At 45.5% G+C, this 22060-nt stretch overlaps 1 protein-coding gene and 1 long non-coding RNA gene across 2 annotated transcripts in view; one reads left to right on the forward strand and one right to left on the reverse strand.

Annotated features, from left to right (window-relative positions):
• LOC125705349 (uncharacterized) overlaps positions 1–22060 on the reverse strand; it is a 180831-nt gene that overhangs the window by 65106 nt on the left and 93665 nt on the right. Inside the window, exons 2-7 of the mRNA XM_048971878.1 lie at positions 11993–12337; positions 7660–8013; positions 6962–7063; positions 6389–6484; positions 5437–5529; positions 1369–1440 (exon numbers count right to left, since the gene is read on the reverse strand). Of these exons, the coding sequence (XP_048827835.1) occupies positions 1369–1440; positions 5437–5529; positions 6389–6484; positions 6962–7063; positions 7660–8013; positions 11993–12337 (1062 nt within the window). The remainder of the gene's footprint in view (positions 1–1368; positions 1441–5436; positions 5530–6388; positions 6485–6961; positions 7064–7659; positions 8014–11992; positions 12338–22060) is intronic.
• The window catches only part of LOC125705380 (uncharacterized), a 104711-nt gene that overhangs the window by 5696 nt on the left and 76955 nt on the right, over positions 1–22060 (forward strand). The gene's annotated exons all lie outside the window — the stretch shown is intronic.

Genomic DNA, 22060 nt, shown 5'->3' on the forward strand with positions numbered 1-22060 from the left:
CTGAAAAAATATACATACCCCCAATGCAATCCATGGAGATTCCGAATGGACCATTCGAACACATTGCTCTCGACATTTTGGGACCATTTGACTGTGGCCCCCCTGACTGCCGGTTTGCAATCACAATGACAGATTATTTTAGTAAGTGGCCAGAAGTAGCATTCGCAGCTAATGTGACTACGGAGACTGTACTGTCATTTCTGCAGTGCGTTTTTGCAAGAGAAGGAGATCCATGTACAGTGTCTACAGACAATGGGCTGCGGTTTACGTCCACTGCATTTGCAGATTCTCTCACAGAAAGAGGAATCAAACACATTCGTACTACCGACTTATAAAAGCAAGCACTACACCGACTACAGACGTAATGCAGGCACCACAACCATAAAACCTGGAGACCAGGTTAGAGTCTTAAAGCCTTTCCGAGTCAAGAAGGGAAGGCCCCAGTTCACTGATCCACTGCTGGTACAAACACAGATTGGGCCAAACACCTTTGTGTTGAGCGATGGGAAGCGGTGGAATGCAGCTCGTTTATCACCCTGTCCAAGGAGTACACAGGTGTCCATTACTGAGGCTCCTGAGATGGTACCCAGTTCACTGAGGATGAGTACAAGGGAGAGAAACCCACCATTGAGAACTAAAGATTATGTAATGGATGCAAAATAATTTACTATTCTCTGTTGTTCTAAAGGGTTCAATTGACAGCCAGGAAATTTGAAGATAAATGTTAGTGACGTTTATACTTGTTACTTAAATAGGTGTAAAGTGCTTTGTGACAATGACTGTTGTTAGAAGTGCTATATAAATAAAATTGAATTGAATTCAGTTGAATTGAACAAGGAGCACTGGGGGGTAACTTATAACATAAGGCTTTAGATTCTTTTTTGTTTAATAAATATGGCAACATATTGCAAAAATATCAAACATTGTGATGTGATGTTTTTCCAATAATCATGCAGCCCTAAATTTAAATAATCCTCATTTCTTAGCTGTTTAAAACTGTCCCCTTTCAGGCAGCTGGGCACTGGAGCAGGTCAGGTTAAGCAGCTGTCTAAAGGTAAACAGGCCGAGCTTCTCCCAGGACTTGGGCTGGAAAACTTTAGGTTACAGGTCCTTGTCTTACCCACCCTGCTAAGGACTGGCCCACTTAACTGGGTTACTGCATGGGGGAGTAAGCTGGGGATTCAGGTGGGAAGTGACAGACAAATTACTACAAGTAATAAATGAGATGAAAAATTACATTATAAAACACTGAAGTATGTTTGGCATCTTCAAAGATGCACCACAGTGTGTTTAATATTTTACCAGGAGCTGCTGCTTCATCCTGCTTTACTTTAATGTTTAATAACCATTAATTACACTTAAACTCACCTGTTTGGACACCGACCATAATGATGGGAAATGCAGTTCTTAGAGTGTTGAGTATAATATTCTGCCATGTAACTGCAAAAAAAGAAAAGTTATTTTTTAAATAAAATAAAAATGGGATTTATAATTGCATGTTAAATTCAACCCATCATACATCACACCAGCTACCCCTAATTATAGGAAAAATATTTAACAATGTCAGACCATTAATGATCATTCATTCCTCAAGGACAAATTAAATAAAAATTTATTATATCTGATCATGAGTTGGTAGATGATCGTTTCACACACATTAGCAGCAGAAGATCCTTATTCAAAGTAAAAGCCTCTGTGACCCACATTACAGTTGGACAGTGCACTGTTATAACCCTGATACCAACAGTAACTGGGTTGCAGGAGAACCAGCAATCATATATGTTACGATCGCAATGGGGAAGCAGGCGAAGGGAGCCGTGAGTACAGGAAAACGGGGTTTATTTCGGGCAGACAGGGAAACCACAGGGCAGTGACAACTAAACATCAATGACAAATCTGGGGAAAACGGACTCAGACGCAGACGAAATACACAGAACATATCAGACTGATGGAAAACAGCTGGGCACAATTGGGGAAGCACACGAGGATGATCAAGGGGCGTGGCACACATGAGGGCCGGACATGGGCGTGGCACACATGAGGACTGGATATGGGCGTGGTACACATGAGGACTGGACATGGGCGTGGCACACACGAGGGCCGGACATGGGCGTGGCACACATGAGGACTGGATATGGGCGTGGTACACATGAGGACTGGATATGGGCGTGGCACACATGAGGACTGGATATGGGCGTGGCACACATGAGGACTGGATATGGGCGTGGCACACATGAGGACTGGATATGGGCGTGGCACACATGAGGACTGGACATGGGCGTGGCACACATGAGGACTGGACATGGGCGTGGCACACATGAGGACTGGACATGGGCGTGGCACACGCAGGTCATGACAGTATGGAAACACCTTGTGGAAAATGTACTGATGGATTTATTACAATGGTAAATGGACTGCATTTATATTGCGCTTTTCTACTCCTACGAGTACTGAAAGCGCTTTACAATTCATGCCTCACATTCACCCATTCACACACACATTCACACACCGGTGGCGGAGGCTACCATGCAAGGCGCCAACCTGCTCACCAGGAGCAATTTGGGGTTCAGTGTCTTGCTCAAGGACACTTTGATGGCTTCAGGAGAAACCAGGGCTCAAACCTGCAACCAACAACTTGGATGAGGAATTTGATGTTGTGTAGCTCAGCTTTCCACAGCTCAGCCCAGGTCACCTTCTTCTCAACCATATTTTCCCATCTTGACTAAACCTCCTGTTGCCTTATTCCCACCATCCAACACAATCTCTCCTCTTTTACTGCTGCTCTCACTTCCTGCTGGACGAGGAAGTTTTCCTCCTTCCCTTGAGTGATTAAGGTGGGATGTGGAGAAGGATCCTAGTACAGCTCAGCCTTGCATCACCACTCCTACCACTTTCAGCCTTAAACTTGGCTTGCAAAACCATTATGCCAGCTCTGGCTACCTTCAGATCGTTTGACCCTCTGCCGGACGCGGACATTTCAGTTCCAGAAAGTAAAAATCTAGACCAATATTTTATTTCAACCAACCAGTTGAGTACTCTGTGTCTGTGACTCTTTATACTGAACTGGTGGGTTGAAACTAAATCCTGGTTTGGATTTTTACTTTCTGGACCTGAAATGTCCACCTCTGCCCTCTGTACAGCAACACTTTCCCAGCTCCTGTAACCTTGAACTCCTCCTCCAAGGACTTGAGTGTCAGTCACAGGTTGTTTTGATGACTATAGAGAGCCATGCTGCTCAGGCTCCGGAGGTGGCTGCTGACTTTCTGCTCCAAGGTTTCTATTGTTGGGGTTCACACTTCATAAACCAGGAGTGGCCACAGGACTCTTGGAGGAATGACATGCTGGTACAGACATGCTTTAAATTACCCCAGTAGGACAGACTGGTTCACTGATCTCAGCCAGCCATCCAACTCAGTGCAGGTCGACTTGATGCCTGTTGTGTCCTTCAGGATGCTGCCAAACACTTTGCCTCCTAACAGGCTTCCCTGTGATGGTTGGGATGTCAGTACCTGCGATACTGGACCGAAATTTGTCATCCACCTTCCTTCGCCTTAGCACCATGGACCTAGATTTGGAGGCTTGAACTCCATCCACTCCCAGCCCATCAGCTTCTCAGGCCCCTGCAGGATCCAGTGACGTCCTGGGACTGACTCTGTGGTGACTGTTATGTCATCCATAAGTGCTCTGATGGGAGGCTGCTGTTGGGCAGTTTCTGTGTTAGACTCTCTGTACTCTGGTTCAGCAGATTTTATGAGCATGTTCATGGCGACAGAGAGCAGGATCACAGAGATAATGCAGCCTGTGATGATCCTGGTCTCAGCCTTATTCCAGCCTGATATAACAGCTCCTGAGGAGGCGCTCAGCCTCACACTGCTGCAGGAATCCGCAGTGAGACCCCTACTACTGGGGACACGATGTTCCACCAGAGGCAGCTGCACCAGCTTGTGTGGAATTGAGCCTTATGCATTTTCCAGGTCGGGCCACAGGACTGACAGATTGTCTTTGTTCTCCCAGCCTCCCTGATCAGCTGTGTCACCATTAGTGATGTGCAGATCGGCTCTGACTCCATCCGAATCCACATGTACATATAAATCATCCACCCGCCACCCACCCGAATAAAGTATCAGAGACCGGCCCCCGATCACACATTACCAGTGTTTCTCAGTGGGATACATGTAAGCATGATGATCTGATAACATGTTACATTGAATTAAGCTGGTTTTAAATAAATAAACATTAACTTAAAGTGAAAGTTCTTCTTTCAATGGCACCAGCCTGAACACAGACTGACATCTTTACTCCCATCAGACTATAACTCTGCATGTCATCTTCCCAAATACAGAGCATTAAGAATACTAATACCGTGTTACACATGACATTACCAGCACTTCACTCGTCATGGTAACTATTTCACTAAATCACTCCCACACATAACTTTTCCACCCACCCTTTTTATTTGTTTTTAATTCTCCTTATTTGATTTTTACTCAGATCTTTTGTGCCTCCATTGCTGTTTAAGACAAATGGACCCGCAACGGGAGTTTAGTCTGCTAATTCATACCTGATGTAAAATGAAGCTTAAAATACATTCACATTTTAGAGAATGTAATGAATATTTTCCTCATTTATGACATATATCACCCATGTGCAAACTTTCTGCTATTAATCAGAATAGTAATTTTTATAAATATATACTTGTCCTTCTCTAGACGACTCAGAGGAGCTTCCACAGGCACAGAAAGAGTTTAAGGTGATTCTTGTTCACTTTGTATGGGAGCCACTCAGGCCTGGAGCTGAACTTGCTCATCCTCTCCTGACTACCTCAGGAACCTCTTTCAGCTGCAGGTCTGACGTGTCAAACTGCACAGCTGCCTCGGTCGGCTGCATCACTGTGCCGCACTCTCCCAGGTCCTGATCTCTTCCTGGGTCACTATACATCTGCTTCAGATGCTGGTCCCTCTCCTCCTGTGAACAGGCCAGCTTGCTGCTATGCTTCTGCCCTAACAGATCCTTCATGAACCTGAAGGGCTTGGTGATGAATGCAGTGCTTTCAGGCTCTTTCACAGCGTCGTCTCCGATGCCACTCTGCCCACTGGAGGACCCTGATCTTCTTGTGTAGGATGTACATCAGCTGAGCCAAGCCACTGCACTCCTCTTCTTTTGCCTGTTTGTATTGGGACCTGAGGGTCTCCATCTCCTGCCTGATACTATGGATCTTCACTGCTCTTTGGTTCTTTACATATGGTCCTTTGGAAGCTCTCAGCTGCTCCTCTCCAAACCGCTCTGACACAGTGCTGACAATGATCGCTGTCTTGGTCAAACTAATTATAAACACCTGTCTTTATTTTACTGTTTTTTTTCCCCCAAACAGTGACAACCTCCTTTAATATGAAGTGTAGGAAACAGGATGGGAAACATGGAAATATGTAAACATACCTGTGAATGATTTCCGATATGGAGCCATATTTATCAACAGCAGGATATACATAAGACTGATGGCAGGACAAGTAACAGCCTCTTCTGTGGATCCTGGGAAACAGGTAACATTAAGTTTTATTTATTTAGCAGAGTGCAGCAGGGTCAGAACATACCGGGAGCAGTGGGGGGTTCAGGTCCGTGCTGAGGGGCCCATGTGTAAAATCACTCTGTCAAGTCTGAGATTTGAATGAGTGACCCTCCAAATGCAGGGGAAACATAATAACCCACTGAGCCACATCCCCCCACCCCCACCTCCCCCATCACTGATAAAACTGAAGGAATCTTTTCCTCTTACAGTATTTATAAGGGCAGCCATAGAATTATTCCCCAGTTCTGAATGCAGCACTAGGATCCCTGCTATTCATGTCTAAATTTCTTAGCTTCTCATAACTTCCTTCCTTCTGCTCTGCTGAACTTTAAATTGGATTTTATGTTACCTGTCACTTCATTACTGACTGCTAATATCTAAAATTATATAATTAGTCACCAGGGGGCGCTGCCTCTGCTGATGTAAAATATATCTTTATTTCATCACCGTGTGTTTAATCTCCCTGTTCTTGCAGGTAATCCAGAAAAGCAGATGCTCATTTTGAGAAAACAAAATCAAACCTACATGATCCTACAGACTCAAAGTGTCAATAAAATAATATTTTAGGAAATACATATCAAACTATAAATAACTATGAGTTCATTTATGAAGGAAACTTATTCACCTTAAAAGTGAATCATCACAGTACAGATTACAAATACTAAGTATCAGCCTCAGATTACAGAGTCACTCATTTACATAATTAATCCCCAGCAGGTTGCTGTTTATGCTGCTGCTGCTTATTTCTTACTGCCTGCACAACAAAAACAATAAAATCTGTCTCTTTGTAAATCTTCTTTAAACCATATTCACTGGGCTCACCTTCAGTTACACCCCACAGGATGAAGGCTGCGGAAACCATGATTGGTGGAACTGTGAGATATGAGCAGTGACTCAGCAGGGCCTGTTTGCTTTTATCTATAGACAGAAAGTAGAATCAGATTTAACCACATGATCTTTATCATTAGGTGATGATTCATGCAAAGTGTAATGATCTACAGCCATCCTCAGATGGTCATTCTGCTGCATTCACACCTACAGACACCCAGTACAGACTGTCAGTCTCACCAAATGCAGATCCTGCATTATTTTAGTATAATTTCAATGAGGACATCAGCTTTGGTTCATTGTTTTAGTTTGCAGGGGTTTATAGTAATAAAACTCTCGGAAATGATTCATATTCACACATATGTGTTTGTTACCAGAGAAACAGGATCAAAGTATGTTAATTACATCACAGTTAAGCCCTGCAATGGACAGACACCCTGTGTAGATACAGTCCTGCCTGATGCCCCATGTCTGCTGAGATGCCCTCTACAGGATAAGTGGCTGCAAACATGGATCCACTGATGTCATCATAATTACTAGAAATGACAGAGCAGATGCTACACTTACCTTCCTTTATTAAATGCCTGACAGATAAAGCACCAGTAAGTAGAACTACAGGTGTGACAGTGATGCACAGCCCCAGGATCAGCCAATGCAGGGATGAATAACCTAAAATATTCAGAATTACATTCCATTAGTCATTTTCTAAAACAGGCTGTTTGTCTTGCTGCAGTATAATCGACACCACCATGTTTAGTCTCACAAAGTGGAGAAGAAATTTTATAAAATGAGATTTTTCATATTCCCATATATGACTTGGACATATTTACACAACATGTTACAATGGGCTATTTAACTGTATTACCCAGTCGTACGGTGTTATGGACAGTCAATAAAATACTGTTATTACTGCATTTTTCCCAGTCACACTCTCATGGTCTCTGTAGCTCCTAAGTGAATATTAATAATAAAACCATAATTACACATTACACTGCATCACTCTAATATAATACCTGTTATGACAGAGCTGAAACTGCACTAAAGCTGAAGCCTGAAACAATTTGTTCATTTAATGCATTTTGTGTTTTAAAGTTGTACTAAATTTCACCATTTCTACGGTTACACTGAGCAGATTAAACCCTATGGCATTTATATAAAGATCAGTCTGCAGCATAACCACTGACCCTCAGGGGAATGAAAATGTGATTTAATCACACAGAACTATGCTGAGATGCATGTTAAAAACAGTACTTCTATTGACTCACCCAGTGCTGCTATCCTGGCAGTTGTACTGGCAGAATCAGTATCTGAGTGGACTTCACACCTGAAGTCTCCTTTGTCTTCCATCTTGACTTTCCTCAGTTTCATTGAGAAGTTTCCTTTGGGAATTTCCTCTGTGAAGAATTCAGCTCTTCCAGAGTATCTCCCATCCTGAGACTCTGGTCTGTTCTCTCCATCAGCATACAGAAGCACCAAGATGTCACCGTCATCGTCTGTCTTTCTCCATTCCACCTGAAGCTCTGTCACATTAACATGGGTGTCCACAGAGCAGCTGAGAGTCACATCCTCTCCAGCATGTGCATAGACAGGCTCATCTGCACCCGTCACCACCAGCCGCTCTGGAACAAGAACAGGAAGATTCATACAATCTGGCAACCTGACATCGCTGTGTTTTCCCTTCCCATATAAAGGGGAAACTTATATGTTCGGGGTAGTGCTACATACTTGTTCTGAGGGCAGAATAAATAGTGATTGATTCAGAGAGATAACCAATCATATTGTAGAGGACATGGGTTGAAGACATTTGATTGGTTTGTCCTGCCTCTTCTAGTTGCTTGGACCCACCCCTCTACAATCTGAGTGACTATGAGCGACTATTGCTGCATAAGAAGAAACACAGAGTTCCATCGTGTGTCGTTTGGTAATACAAAGCCCATCCCAATTTTTCCCCTCACGAAAGTAGATGGTTTTGGGCTTCATTTAACCCAGGTCCACAGAGCAGACGCATTTGCAAAAACAGCCCTTCACAGTATTTTTTATTGTCTTTCAGTTACCTTTTATTATAGCTGCTGTTAGATTATGTACCTAATTTAGTTTAATGGAAGTTATTCATTTCTATTACAGACACTCCTCTACTTAGGAACTTTCAACTTAGGAACTTTCAGACATACGAACGAAGAGGACTGTAAGTCAAAATCATGTTCCTTGGGCTCCTGTTTCCTGTCCACAACATCAATTTTTTTCTGTGTGCCAGCTCCACCTAGAACAACTTCTGGCCGCTACTCCTGCTGCACAGCAGCATAGCGTGCGTACTCCCAGCGTCCTAGTTCTTTGTACTTGCATATACCCTTAAAATGATGTTGAATAACAACTTACGAACATTACAAGTTACGAATGGCCGGAATCCTGTTCACAAGTTTAGGAACGTCTGTAATTAGACATGAAAAAATATTTGTGAGATAAATTCTACTGCATTCTGTTATCAGAACACAATGTCAATGCATCAAGTTAAAATCAGTGTTTCATTTTCAAAATACTCATTCTATTTGGGTGGAACCACTGTACATGATTCAATGAAGGTCATTCAAAGTAAATTTTTTTTCAACTTTTGGTTGAAACAAAACCTTGGTCTGGATTTGAACTTTCTGGACCTGAACTTCCCACATCTGTCTGTAATGCGTTACTTTTATGTGTAAATTCCCTGATACTGCATAGACAGTCAGGCAAATGTGAATCAGCTGGTATTTATTCGCATTGTCTATATGCAAAATTAGATGTTGCTTTCGCTGTAAGAAATTATTCTTGCATCAAAAAACAACCATCCATCCATTTTCCAAACTGCTTATCCTTCTGGGTCAAGGGGGGTCCAGAGCCTATCCCGGAAGCAATGGGCACGAGGCAGGGAACAACCCAGGGAACAACCCAGGATGGGGAGCCAGCCCATCACAGGGCACACTCACACACCATTCACTCACACATGCACTCCTATGGCAATTTAGCAAGTCCAATTAGCCTCAGCATGTTTTTGGACTGTGGGGGGAAACTGGAGGACCTGGAGGAAACCCCACGACAACATGGGGAGAACATGCAAACTCCACACACATGTGACCCAGGCGGCGACTCGAACCTGGGTCCCAGAGTTGTGAGGTAACAGTGCCAAGCACTGCACCACCATGCCGCCCCACATCAAAAAACATTATATTATAAACAACCTTTGAAGGTAATTTACAGAAAAATTAAGTTTAATGACACATAATGAGGATTTTCTACCAAATAATGGCAGTGGATCTAATGGGTAAGGCGGTGTGTTTGTGATTGGAAGGTTGTTGGTTTGAATCCCCAGTCAGCATGCTACCATTCCCATGCACTGCTCCCTGAGTGCTAAATAACAGTAGCTCACCGCTGTGTTAAATGCTGAGGACATATTACATTATGGTGCCAACAATGACAATTTTTCACTTCAGTAATATTGTTTGTTTGGTATTTTCAGTGAAACTGAATGGGATTCAATGGACAATAAGTGATAATTGGATATAAGTCTTACTGAAAGAACTGGTTTGCAGTATTATTGTCATACAAATTCAGCATAAATACAGTGTTGAATTTATTGGTTTAAACTGTATTTTTGTACTTTGTACATTTTTATTACTGTCATGACCCGGCTCGCCGGCTCCTCGTGTGTGCCACGCCCCCTGATTACCCGCGTGTGCTTCCCTGATTGTTTCCAGCCTTGTCTGATTACTTTGCTTAGTCTTGTCCTGTTTTAAGTCCTGGTCTTGCCTGTTACCCTTGTCCGTCATTGATGTTAGTTGGTGTGCTATGTTTCCCAGTCCTGGTTCCGTGATTAAATCCCTGGTTTTGCCCCGACTTTGCCTGTCTGTCTGCTATTTGCTCGCCGCACCCGCACGATCGCCGCTTTGCCCGACCGCTCCGGTTTAGATCGTGACAATTACATTGTTCCATAATGATTATTATGTTTTTGCTGTGTTTTTTTACAGCATTATTCTGGCAAACCCAGCTGCCAGATTTTTTTCCATAAAAACAAGATTTTTTTTTTTTTTAAACTGCAATATACAGTATATATTTCTTTATCATTCTGTCATGATCAGGGATGTATAGTTATCCAAAAGTTAGGAGAGTTTAAGATTTTGGAAGTTAAGAAGCTTGTGTAATACACATTTCCAGTCTTAAGTTAGGACAGGAGCAATAACCTAGGATCTGTTCATCTGTAATGGCTTTATCCTAAATCAGGTTCTAACCCGAGTTACTATTGTTAGCAAACAGCTGAGGATCTTCAAAGCAAAGGAAGGCAGCAGACTGAACAAACTCAGTAGGGAGCCTAAGTCTGCTATTGGCTGCAAGCTTGTCAGCGTGGAGGAGGGGGGCAGGGGCAGAACTGCTGGTGAAGCTGCTGGCAATTATGGGCAATGTCTCTCACCCCCCCCCCCAAATAAAACACTACAGAAACTCAAGAGTAGCTTCAGCAATCGACTCATTCAACCTGCTGCATTAAGGACCGATACAGGAAATCACTCCTGCCCAGTGCTATTAGACTCTATAACTCAAATGCTCATGACACACCGGTGGTGACCAAATTCGACTCGTTACGTCTATTTGCTCTCAAATTCCTGCATATCCTAATTGCATCTTTGCACCTTGTCTGTCGTAGTATCCGATTTCAGTATTTTACTGTATCCTATTTTTTTTATTCTCATGTTATTCTTTTATTGTATTGTATTTTATTGCAATTTTATTGTTTAATTTAAATATACCTGCCTGCTATGACAACTGAATTTCCCTCTGGGTATTAATAAAGCTATCCATCCGCCCATCCATCCATCCATCTAAGGCAGGATCTGAAAGTTAGGAAGTTTTTGTAATGCGGCCCTTAGACGGAACAGATAAAATGCGGTTTAAAACCACCATTCAATCGAATACGCCATATCGATCTTTTGTGACTTTGCTTGCAATGTAAATAGTTAGATGTTAGATATTATTTTGAGCCCGCCGACTGAGTTTCATAGGTGACGTTGACAGATCACTTTAACGGTTGTTGGTATCCTATAAATCATTTAAACAAGCATTTAAAGAACAGTCGATACGAGTTTTTAAATAATAATTTAAATGACGATTTAAGTAATTAAATAATCATTTACATGACAATTTACCAAAATAAACCAAATACTGTAACCCTGCGAGATTCACCCCTTTCTTACTGTATCCCACCAGGGAGTTTAATAAACGTCAGGACATCAGCCTCTCTCTCTCTCTCTCTCTCTCTGCACATGCGTGATCGCCTGGGCGGGCTGACAGAGGAGCCTGGCCCGGACGCGGTTGGGCCTGCTGGCGGGACATTGCTGCACTTAAACTGTCATGTACGTGAAGATGAATATAAAAAGAGCAAAGATGAATTTCACTTTATATACAGTGAGTGTAGCACCAATACTTTAAGAATAAAAACACTAACTGTACACAGCGCCATTACAGACGTGACGTCATACCTCTGACCTCGATAAACTCGCCTCCCCCAATGTTAATAAGAAACCTATGCCTCTGGGTCCATGTATCTTAAGCCATAAACCAGAAAGGTTTACTTGCCTACTTCCTGTATCTCCACCCGTGTTTCACGTTGCTCCTGCTCTGTATAAACCACACACTTGTACACTCCTGCATCTGCAGTCCTCACACCGTCAAGCAGCAGAGAGAAGTTGCCTTTGGGGATTTCCTGAGAGAAGAAGTGGGCTCTGCCCCTGTAGGCGTCCCCCTGTGATTCAGGTCTGCTCTGACCCCCCTGGAATAGGTGCACGATGGTGTCTGAATCAGTCCTTCTCCAGTCCACCTCCAGCTCCTCCAAAGGCAGGGGTCTGTCCACAAAGCAGGGGAGCAGTACAGCTCCTCCCAGCCGGGCTGTTAGAGGACCAGCAGAGCCGTGTAGCAGGAAACCTGCCACAGGGATAAGAGATATAAAATCTCTGTATGACAACAAAACATTAAATAATAAGCACGAAACATCTATTGCAACTCAGTTACTTGAATATATTTGGTAAGAACATATTGGTACATTAATAATATATGCACCCAAAACAAGAACAACTCAATTACATTTCTTCAACAGTATTACACGAGGTACGAGACACATGAAACTGTCTTTAAATGTACATACCGTCAAAGATAACGACAATCTTGAACACGGTCAAAATAACGGTACAACTTTTGATCTGCATCGCCACCTTTGTTCTTATACTAATAACTGTTTCTATGATAGGAAAATGTAGCCATATATTGTCTTTTTTTTTATAAACGGCCAATATGCATGGTAACGCCGTTATATCCTTACAGGAAATGAGCATTTCTGACTATACTTCCGCTTTCAGTTTACACCAGAAGCTGAATCACGCTCACCACAAAAACAGTAAAGTAGTGGTATGCGGATCGATACTGAAATATTGATAATTCAGATACCATATTTATGCTCTAGAATCGATTCTCATAATAAAATATCGATATTTTAGGAATTTGGGGTAAATGTGTAGTTTAACAGGAACACAATGGAAAGTAACTGTACGACCAGGATCGTCTAAATGATACCCAGGGCCCAGTTTTAAAAAAAATTTAATCTGGATCAAATTGGTCCGGATTTGGAAATCCCATGTTTTGCTACTCAGGATTAACTGATCTATCTTACTTTTATGACAAAAAAAAAATTTTTTTAAGGAATATTGGGTTGGATCACTGTGATCCAAATTTCAGATTTCAGGATTACTAAATCCTGTTTACCATAGCTGTCACGGGCGGTACGGCAGCGAGCGGCGATCGTGCGGATCGAGCGGGCAAGAAGTAGGCAAGGCAGGCCGTACTCGGGGTAAACGGGGATTTATTAGCAAGAATCGGGGAAGGAGACATCAGACACTGACTAACATCAATGACAGACAGTGGACTCAGGTAAGACACGGACTGAAATACACAGGACTGAGCAAATTAACTAGATACAGCTGGGTACAATCGGGAGAAAACACGTGGGTAATCAGGGGGCGTGGCACACAGGAGGCGCGGACGAGCCGGGCATGACAGAACCCCCCCCCAAAGGCGCGCTTCACCGGGTGCACCAAGGAAGGGGGCGACGGACGGGACGAGGCAAAACAGGACCTGAGAAACAAAATCAACGCAGGACGGGAAACAAGACCGAGGCACAGAACAGAGCGAGGGACAAGACAAAAGACAAAACCTGACAAAGGGTCGGGAAAGCAGATAGGCAAACCAGGAAGGGAGACACAGAAGGAACGGGCGGAACAAAGGGGCCAGGAGTGCTAGGCGGGTACACCGGGGCACAAGGAACAGAGACGAGCGGAACGAAAGGGCGAGCAGAAAACGGAGGGGCAGAGACAGGCGGGACAAAGGCAGGGGCGTAGGGAGACAAGGAGGGGGAACTAAGGGGAGCCCGAGGGAGACCCAGCGGGCGACGGGAGGCGGCCGGAGGGGCCGCAGGCGGCCAGGAGGCCGGAGGGGACCGCGAAGGGGCTGAGGAGACAGGGCGAGGGACCCGCGGAGGGGCCAGGGAGGGAGCAGGAGGGAGCGCCAGGGAAGGGGACGAGGGAGCCGGAGGGGCCCCTGGCGAGGGCAAGGCGAGGGGGGGAGCCGCCGCAGGCGGCGACGTCGTCCGCCGCGCAGGACCGATCAGGTATCGGAGGGGGGGAGCGAGGCCGGGTGACGAGGCCGCGGAGGGGGACCCGCAGGCGACGTCCGACCCGGAGGGCCAGGACCTGCAGGCGCCTCCCGAGCCCCAGCGCAGGCGACGGAGGGCGAGCCAGGGGGCAGGGCGGGAGGGACCCTAGCCCAGCGTCTGTGTCCCCTCCCCTTATGGGACACGGACAGGAAGCCCCGCGGCCGGGGCCGGGCTCGCCGGGGTGAGGGCACCAGAGTCACCAGCAGGGTCCCCGAGGGGTCCCACTCAAGCTCCTCCACCTCCGAAGAGGGAGGAGCTTCGGTGGAGTCCTCAGGGACCACCTTAGGGACTAGGGCCGAAGGGATTGGAGGGGGATCGGGAGCTGGAGTCACCAAGGGAAGGGGATCAGGAACGGGGCCAGGGACTGGAGCTGCTGCAGGCAGAGGGGGCGCCTCTGGTGCTGCTGCAGGCGGAGGGGGCGCCTCTGGAGCTGCTGCAGGCGGCGAGGGCGGCAGCTTGGGCTCTGGAGCCGAGGACAGGTGCGGCTCTGGAGCTGCTGCAGGCGGTGAAGGCGGCTGCGCAGGCGGAGAAGGCGGCCGCGCAGGCAGCGATGGCGGCTGCACGGGAGCGGGGTCCGCCGGTAAAGGTGGCTGCACGGGAGCGGGGTCCGCCGGTAACGGCGGCTGCACGGGAGCGGGGACTGCAGCCCTCTGGAGCTGGAGGAGCTGCCGCACGTCCTCTGCCATAGTCTCCAGCTCCTCCGGGTCGGAAGCGGGAGTAAACGCTGCAAAGCTCCTCTGGAGTCGCGCCGTAAGCTCCGTTACCTCCCGACTTACTGGAGGGATCAGTTCCTCCCAGATCCTCCAGAAAAACCCCTGGAGGGCAAAGAACTGGGAGGCGCAGTTTGCCGGCTTCCCTGGGTGAGGCGCGGGTAGCGCCTCCGGGGTGGTTGCTGCAGGGGGAGAGAGCTGTGTGTCCGTGGGTGTTAACGGAGGGAGCTCCTCGGGACAGGCGATCGCCGGTCTCCTCCTCCTTCTCTGGCGCCCAGCGGTGGCGAGAGGTGGTGCGATGTCCGTGAAAACGGGCGATGAGAGAGTCGGCTCCGGCTCCTGGTAAGGGTAGAGGAAGGACTCTTCCTCCTCGTCCTCACTCGAAGGCCAGTACCTCCACACGGGGTAGGAATCCTGTGGAGTCGGCCCTAGGGCTGGAGATCGGACGGGCTTCTCCTCCCCGTCCTCCGAAGCGATCCATAGCCGGGAGAGCGAACAGGCTCCCAGGCGGATCGTCTCCTCCGGTCTTGTCTTCCTTCTCTGGGTGCCTTTCTTTTTGTGGTCTGTCATTCTGTCACAGGCGGTACGGCAGCGAGCGGCGATCGTGCGGATCGAGCGGGCAGGAAGTAGGCAAGGCAGGCCGTACTCGGGGTAAACGGGGATTTATTAGCAGGAATCGGGGAAGGAGACATCAGACACTGACTAACATCAATGACAGACAGTGGACTCAGGTAAGACACGGACTGAAATACACAGGACTGAGCAAATTAACTAGATACAGCTGGGTACAATCGGGAGAAAACACGTGGGTAATCAGGGGGCGTGGCACACAGGAGGAGCGGACGAGCCGGGCATGACAATAGCCTTAAATGGAACCAACAGTGTAGCCTACTGGCTTAGCAAAAAACAACAGGTAGGCAAAATACCAGTGGCCACAAATAGCCATTGTTTGTTTTAATTGTAAGAAACAGAAACACTGCAAAAAAAACATTTTACATTTTTTTAGTTTGTTCTAATGTTAAATAACAAAACAAAAACAATACTGTAAAAAAGTCAAAAATCATTTACAGGACAAACACCAGCACTTTCCATCTTTGCCTTTAGGAGATGTATCTCCATCTGCACTTTCTTCTGCTGCAGTTGGGCAAGCAAGATTTGTTCTTTACCCAGTTCAATTTCTATTTCTGCTCTCTCGGTTTCTCGCTTAAGAAGTAACTCATAGCTGTCACCATCCTTGTTTGTAGCTGAGGTACGTTTGTGTTTTCTAGGAACATCTTGGACTGTCTTCACTACATCCACTGGGGATCTATCTTCCTCCTCAGTCACTGTAGTTAAGTCTAGGACAAACATTTCCTCTGCAGGAGAATTTTGCTTGCGTTCTTCTGAAGTCCTAGTCTCTGTAATTGTGGCCTCTCCATCTGCTTCTATGCCTTCAATGCCATGCAGAGCCTCTGATTTTTCTCCTCCGATGATATCAAGTACCATATCCGTGAAATCACCCCTTTTATATGGCTTGTTACTTGTTTGGGGGTTCTTGGCTTCAGTAAGGTCTTTTGTGACCTTGGCCCTAAGGTTCTTCCATCGCAGCATAACTTGTTTTAAGATAAGATAAGATAAGAAAAAAATGTATTTATCCCAAGGGAAATTCTTTTGTCCTTTACATGCTCAGTGCATCAATAGGAATAAAGGTAAGGTAAAGAAAATAATAGTGCAAAATAACTATGAGTGATACTGTATTGTATCTATATAAATACTCAAACACTCATACTCTGTAAAAAGTTAAAAAAAGAAAAAACTATAACTAAGCTATAACAAACATAATAAAATAACAGATTATTAGTGCATGTGTAATGAAAAGTGACTAAGTGTTTGTGCCTTGAATAATTGCGATATCAGCATGTGATGATGGATAAAACAAACATTCGATAACAAACAGAGTAATATTGCACGATCCAAATGAGTATTAATGACAGATTCTGAAAAGGTCATCTACAGAATGAGGAAGAGTTATACAGTCTTATTGCCACAGGTAAGAAGGATTTCCTGTGGCGTTCGGTTCTGCATTTGGAGGCTATTAGTCTTTTGCTGTGGGAGCTCTGATGACCCATCATGTCTGCGTGCATGGGGTGGGAGGGGTTGTCCATGATGCTGAGAAGCTTTTTCAGCATTCTCCTCTCAGACACCTCCGCCAGGTTCTCCAGTCTGACCCCCAGGACAGAACCAGCCTTTTTAATCAGCTTGTTCAGCCTGTTGGCATCAGCTGCCTTCACCCCATTGCCCCAGCACACAGCTGCAAAAAACACTGCGCTCTCCACCACAGAGTGATAGAACATAGTCAGCATTTTCCTACAAACATTGAAAGACCTGAGCCTTCTTAGTAGGTAAAGCCGGCTCTGCCCTTTCTTGAAAACAGTATCTGTGTTCTTGGACCAGTCCAGCTTACTGTCAATGTGAACCCCCAGGTATCTGTAATCCTCAACCACCTCAACATCTGTTCCTCTGATGGTGACAGGGGTGGAAAGAGTCAGACGTGTAGAGGGTAAAGAGGAAGGGAGATAGGACAGTCCCCTGTGGCGCCCCCGTGCTGCTCAGGATGCTATCAGAGCAGCAGCTCTTCAGCCGGACATGCTGTGGTCGATTTGTTAGGTAGTCTGTAATCCAGGCTACCAGTGGGGCGTCCACCTGCATCTCCGTGAGCTTATTCCCCAGCAGTGATGGTCTGATTGTGTTAAAGGCACTGGAGAAGTCAAAAAACATGACCCTCACAGTGTTTCCTACAATGTCCAAATGAGAATAAGCCTGGTTCAGCAGGTAGATGATTATGTCCTCCACGCCGATGTGGGGCCGGTAAGCAAACTGTAGGGGGTCCAGCCAAGGCTCCACCAGCAGCCGCAGATGTTTCAGGATAAGTCTCTCCAGCGCTTTCATGACATGTGAAGTCAGAGCCACTGGCCTGTAGTCGCCGGGGGTCGAAGGGTGGATCTTTTTGGGGACAGGAACCAGACAGGATGTCTTCCAGAGTGACGGGACCCTCTGCAGTTTCAGACTCATATTGAATATCAGATGTAGAACTCCGCACAGCTGGGCAGCACAGCACCTGAGGGCCCTGGGACTGATGCCATCAGGACCTGCAGCTTTACTGGGCTGAAGTCTACACAGTTCCCTTCTGATGTCATCCGGTGAGAGGGACAGAGAGAGACAGTCTATGGGGGCAATAGACGGAGTAGGAGAATGGAGAAGGTGAGAAGGGCTGAGTGTGGGGGGAGGAGACGTAGGGGAGTCAAACCTATTGAAGTGCAGATTTAAGTTATTTGCACATTCCACGTCTCCATCCATCCCAACACCTCTGTTTTGTTTCAGGCCAGTAATGGCCCTCATTCCATTCCACACCTCCCTGGAGTTGTTTTCCTGGAGTTTGCTTTCCAGCTTCCTCCTGTAGCAGTCTTTCCCCTCAGTAATATTAAATTTAAGTTCCCTCTGTACCAGTTTCAACTGTTCTTTGTCCCCATTACTGAAAGCTCTCTTCTTCTTGTTGAGTGTGGCTTTGATGTCTTTAGTTACCCAGGGTTTATTGTTGGGAAAGCAACGAACAGTTTTTTTGGGAACAACAGTGTCCACACAGAAGTTAATGTATTCTGTGACGCAGTCTGTCAGATTATCTATATTGTCCCTATGGGAACTGCAAAGAACATCCCAGTCCGTTGCCTCAAAGCATCCCTGCAGAATCTCCTCTGTCTCCCTTGTCCATCTTGTCACAGTTTTCTTGACTGCAGGTTGTCTTTGGACGGCAGGTTTGTAAACAGGCTGAAGATGGACCAGGCTGTGGTCAGCCCTGCCCAGGGGAGGTAGAGAGATGGAGTTGTATGCCTCAGTAGCATTGGCATAGAACATGTCCAGTGTTTTATTGTCTCTGGTTTTGCAGTTTACATATTGCTTGAAAGTTGGTAGAACAGTGGAGAGGTTTGTGTGGTTGAAATCACCCGTGACAGCCATAAAGGCGGCCGGACTTCGAGACAGGATGTCTGCGGTCACCGAACTGATGACGTCATACGCCTGCGCCGCGTTAGCGTCGGGGGCTATGCAAACAATAACGATAACGACGAGGGAAAACTCCCTGGGCAGATAATATGGCCTGAGACCGACTGCTAACAGTTCAATGTGTTTAGTACACACAGCCATCCTCACCTTAACGTGACTGGGGGAACACCAGCGGTTGTTTACATAAAGAGCGAGTCCTCTTCCCCTCTTCTTCTCACTCCTGACGGTGTCCCTGTCCGCTCTCACACACTGAAACCCGTTTAAATCCACCACAGAGTCGTGGATGTTTTCATGCAGCCATGTCTCCGTGAAACACATAACACTGCACTCCCGGAAAACTTTCATAGTCCTTGTTAGCGCGGCCAGCTCATCCATCTTATTCACCAGAGATCTAACATTACCAGTCACAACAGACGGGAGAGCAGGACGAAATCTTTTCATCTTCCGCCGTTGTGCTTTCCCGGCTCTGCAGCCACGGTAGTTCCTCTTGAACTCCGCGGGGATGTCGTGCCGAACGCCGGCGCGGCTGTGCTGCCGGAGCCCCAGCAGCTTGCCTTGGCTATAAACAAGGGAGCCGTGTGGCGTCGTATTCATCGCAGAGGCGTGCAGGAGTAGTTATCCTTAACGTGTCTTGATAATTAAATAATTACTCTATCAATACAAATACTATAAACTAAGACACTAACTATATAAACTAAAATAAATAAAGAAAACAGAAAAAGAAGAAGAAAAGCAACATAGATGCACAGAGCACGCCAGACAGGCTGCCGTCCGTGACGGCGCCGGAAGTGTGTAATATGCATATGGTCCTCCTTTGGCCAGACCCCATGGAATTGACATGAACGGTTATGTCCTCCCAAATATTGTGTTTTACTTTTTTAGTCACTTCTCCACCCTTTGCAGAACTGAAACCTCCTACTATTGAGGCAAAATTGGCTCGAACACCCTCCAGCAGTGCACAGGTTTCTGGCACAGTGAAATTAGGCCCTTTTGAGTCCATATTTCCAATTCTTTGGTGTAGCAACACTGATCTTAAAAGCCTTGAGCATGATTGCTTTGGCTTGTGGTCAATTAGGCTTACACTAATCCGCTCATTGCTTGTTAATGGGTGACACCATTTAAAGACATCATGTCTTTGCACTCATTTCTCTTGCCTACAGATGCATCCACATGGCGGGTATTGTTCATCGTTACTGTAGGAGAAGGTACCGTCAAAGGGTGGATGCTGAGCATGCAAAACCACTTGAGCAATACACATCAGAAGAACTGTATGCACGTTTTCGTTTTGGGAGAGATGACATCAAGTACACTGCAGATCTTGTCAGGCCAACACTCCAACACCAAACCCAAAGGAGTCATGCTTTATCCGTGGAGGAACAGTGCTTAATCGCTCTGCGCTTTTACGCATGTGGGACTTTCTACCAAGTAATTGGTGACAACATGGGAGTAAGGAAAACAACCGTGAGTAATGTGGTGAAGGCTATGTCAGTAGCACTGGGCAGACTGATCAATAAATTTGTTTACTTTCCCAAGGATGACCAGACAGCTCAGACTAAGCACAAGTTTTTTCATATGGGGAACATGCCTAGCACTATTGGTGCTATTGATTGTACTCATGTGCATGTCCAAGCACCCTATGAAAGGGAATGGGAATATGTCAATCGAAAGGGGAGGCACAGCATTAACATCCAACTTGTGGGCAACGCCGACCTCATAATAACAAACTGTGTTGTTAGTGAACGCATAATCATCTAGGAGCCTTATTTTGAAATTAGCGAGACGGCGCGAAGTAGCCGGCAATAGTGAGGGTTTATGGGAAAATCGAAGACTTGAGATCGCGCGCAGAACTCCATTGCGCTTCTCGTGCATCTTCGCGGGAGCGGCTTGTAACATGAATCGCCAACAAGCCTGATTGAGAATAGCTGAGAAATTAACGTTGTACCCTCGGGAAGTGGATCGAGGTACGATACCTTTAAGTATGCACTGTTGATTGTTTTGTAATGTTATTCTCTGTTTAAACTACTTATTTTTGTTTGTGTAGCTTCTGAATATTTGTTGTATTGAATTTGTATGTACACTAAACTACTATTAAGGTTGTTAACATTTTATTTCGAACAGTGTGCAAAACTCATTGTTTATTTATATTCTTTCCTTAGTTTCACGGTGCTCGCAGAGCGGCAATAAATACATTGCACCCGTTTGGAGACTCTCTACTTTATTATTGATTCCGAGGGCAGCTACATGTGTTGTGAAATGGCCAGGGTCTGTTCATGATGCACGTATTCTAAGAGAAAGTGCACTATACAGAGCACTACGATCCCACCGACCAAATGGCATAATATTGGGAGACAGTGCGTATCCCCTCCTACCATGGCTAATGACCCCTTTTCCAGTTGCAAACACACCTGATGAGTCTTGCTTCTTCAACTCTTCACATTGCAAAACAAGATGTGCCATTGAACGCTTAAATGGACTCCTGAAGAGAAGGTTTGCATGTCTTAACTACTTGCGAGTGCAACCCAAGATGGCATGCAACATAATCCTTGCACACATTGTTTTGCATAACATTGCAACCAGGCGTCATGTCCCTCTTGATGACAATTTTGATGAACCTGAGCCTGATGTAGAACCAGAACAGCCACCAATGTTCTTACATGATGGACACACTGGACATGCAATTAGAGATGCAATTGTGAGAAATTACTTTTGCTATTAAATGACTAAATGAGTATATCTGTTGTGGTCATTGTCATTAATATACTGTGGAATTATAGAGCTATGAGCAACAGTGACATTTCTTTGACATCTGATAGCTTTGATATTATTTTGTTGTTGTTTACCATATCTCAATATCATTATATGTGACATGCTTCATATTGGCTTCAAATATGAAGAAATTTATATATCATCAGTAACCATTGTTTGTGATCATTCACTTAAAAATATATGTATATATATATTTTATTTGGTTAATTTGGGTCAAAAAATCACAACTGAATCCACCCTTCTGATGGGATCAGGATAATCCTGTTTTTTGGATCAAATAGATCCCAATCTGACTTCAAAGTTTTGAATAACCCAAAGGGCAGGTTTGATCCAAATCAAATGTAAGATTGGATTACATGGTTTGATCTTAATTCAGAATCCCTCTTTTACTTTTGAAAAACCCATTTCCAAGATTTGATCCAATCCGTG

This window comes from Brienomyrus brachyistius, chromosome 12 (genome assembly GCF_023856365.1).
Source record: "Brienomyrus brachyistius isolate T26 chromosome 12, BBRACH_0.4, whole genome shotgun sequence".
In the NCBI taxonomy this organism is placed as follows: Eukaryota; Metazoa; Chordata; class Actinopteri; order Osteoglossiformes; family Mormyridae; genus Brienomyrus; species Brienomyrus brachyistius.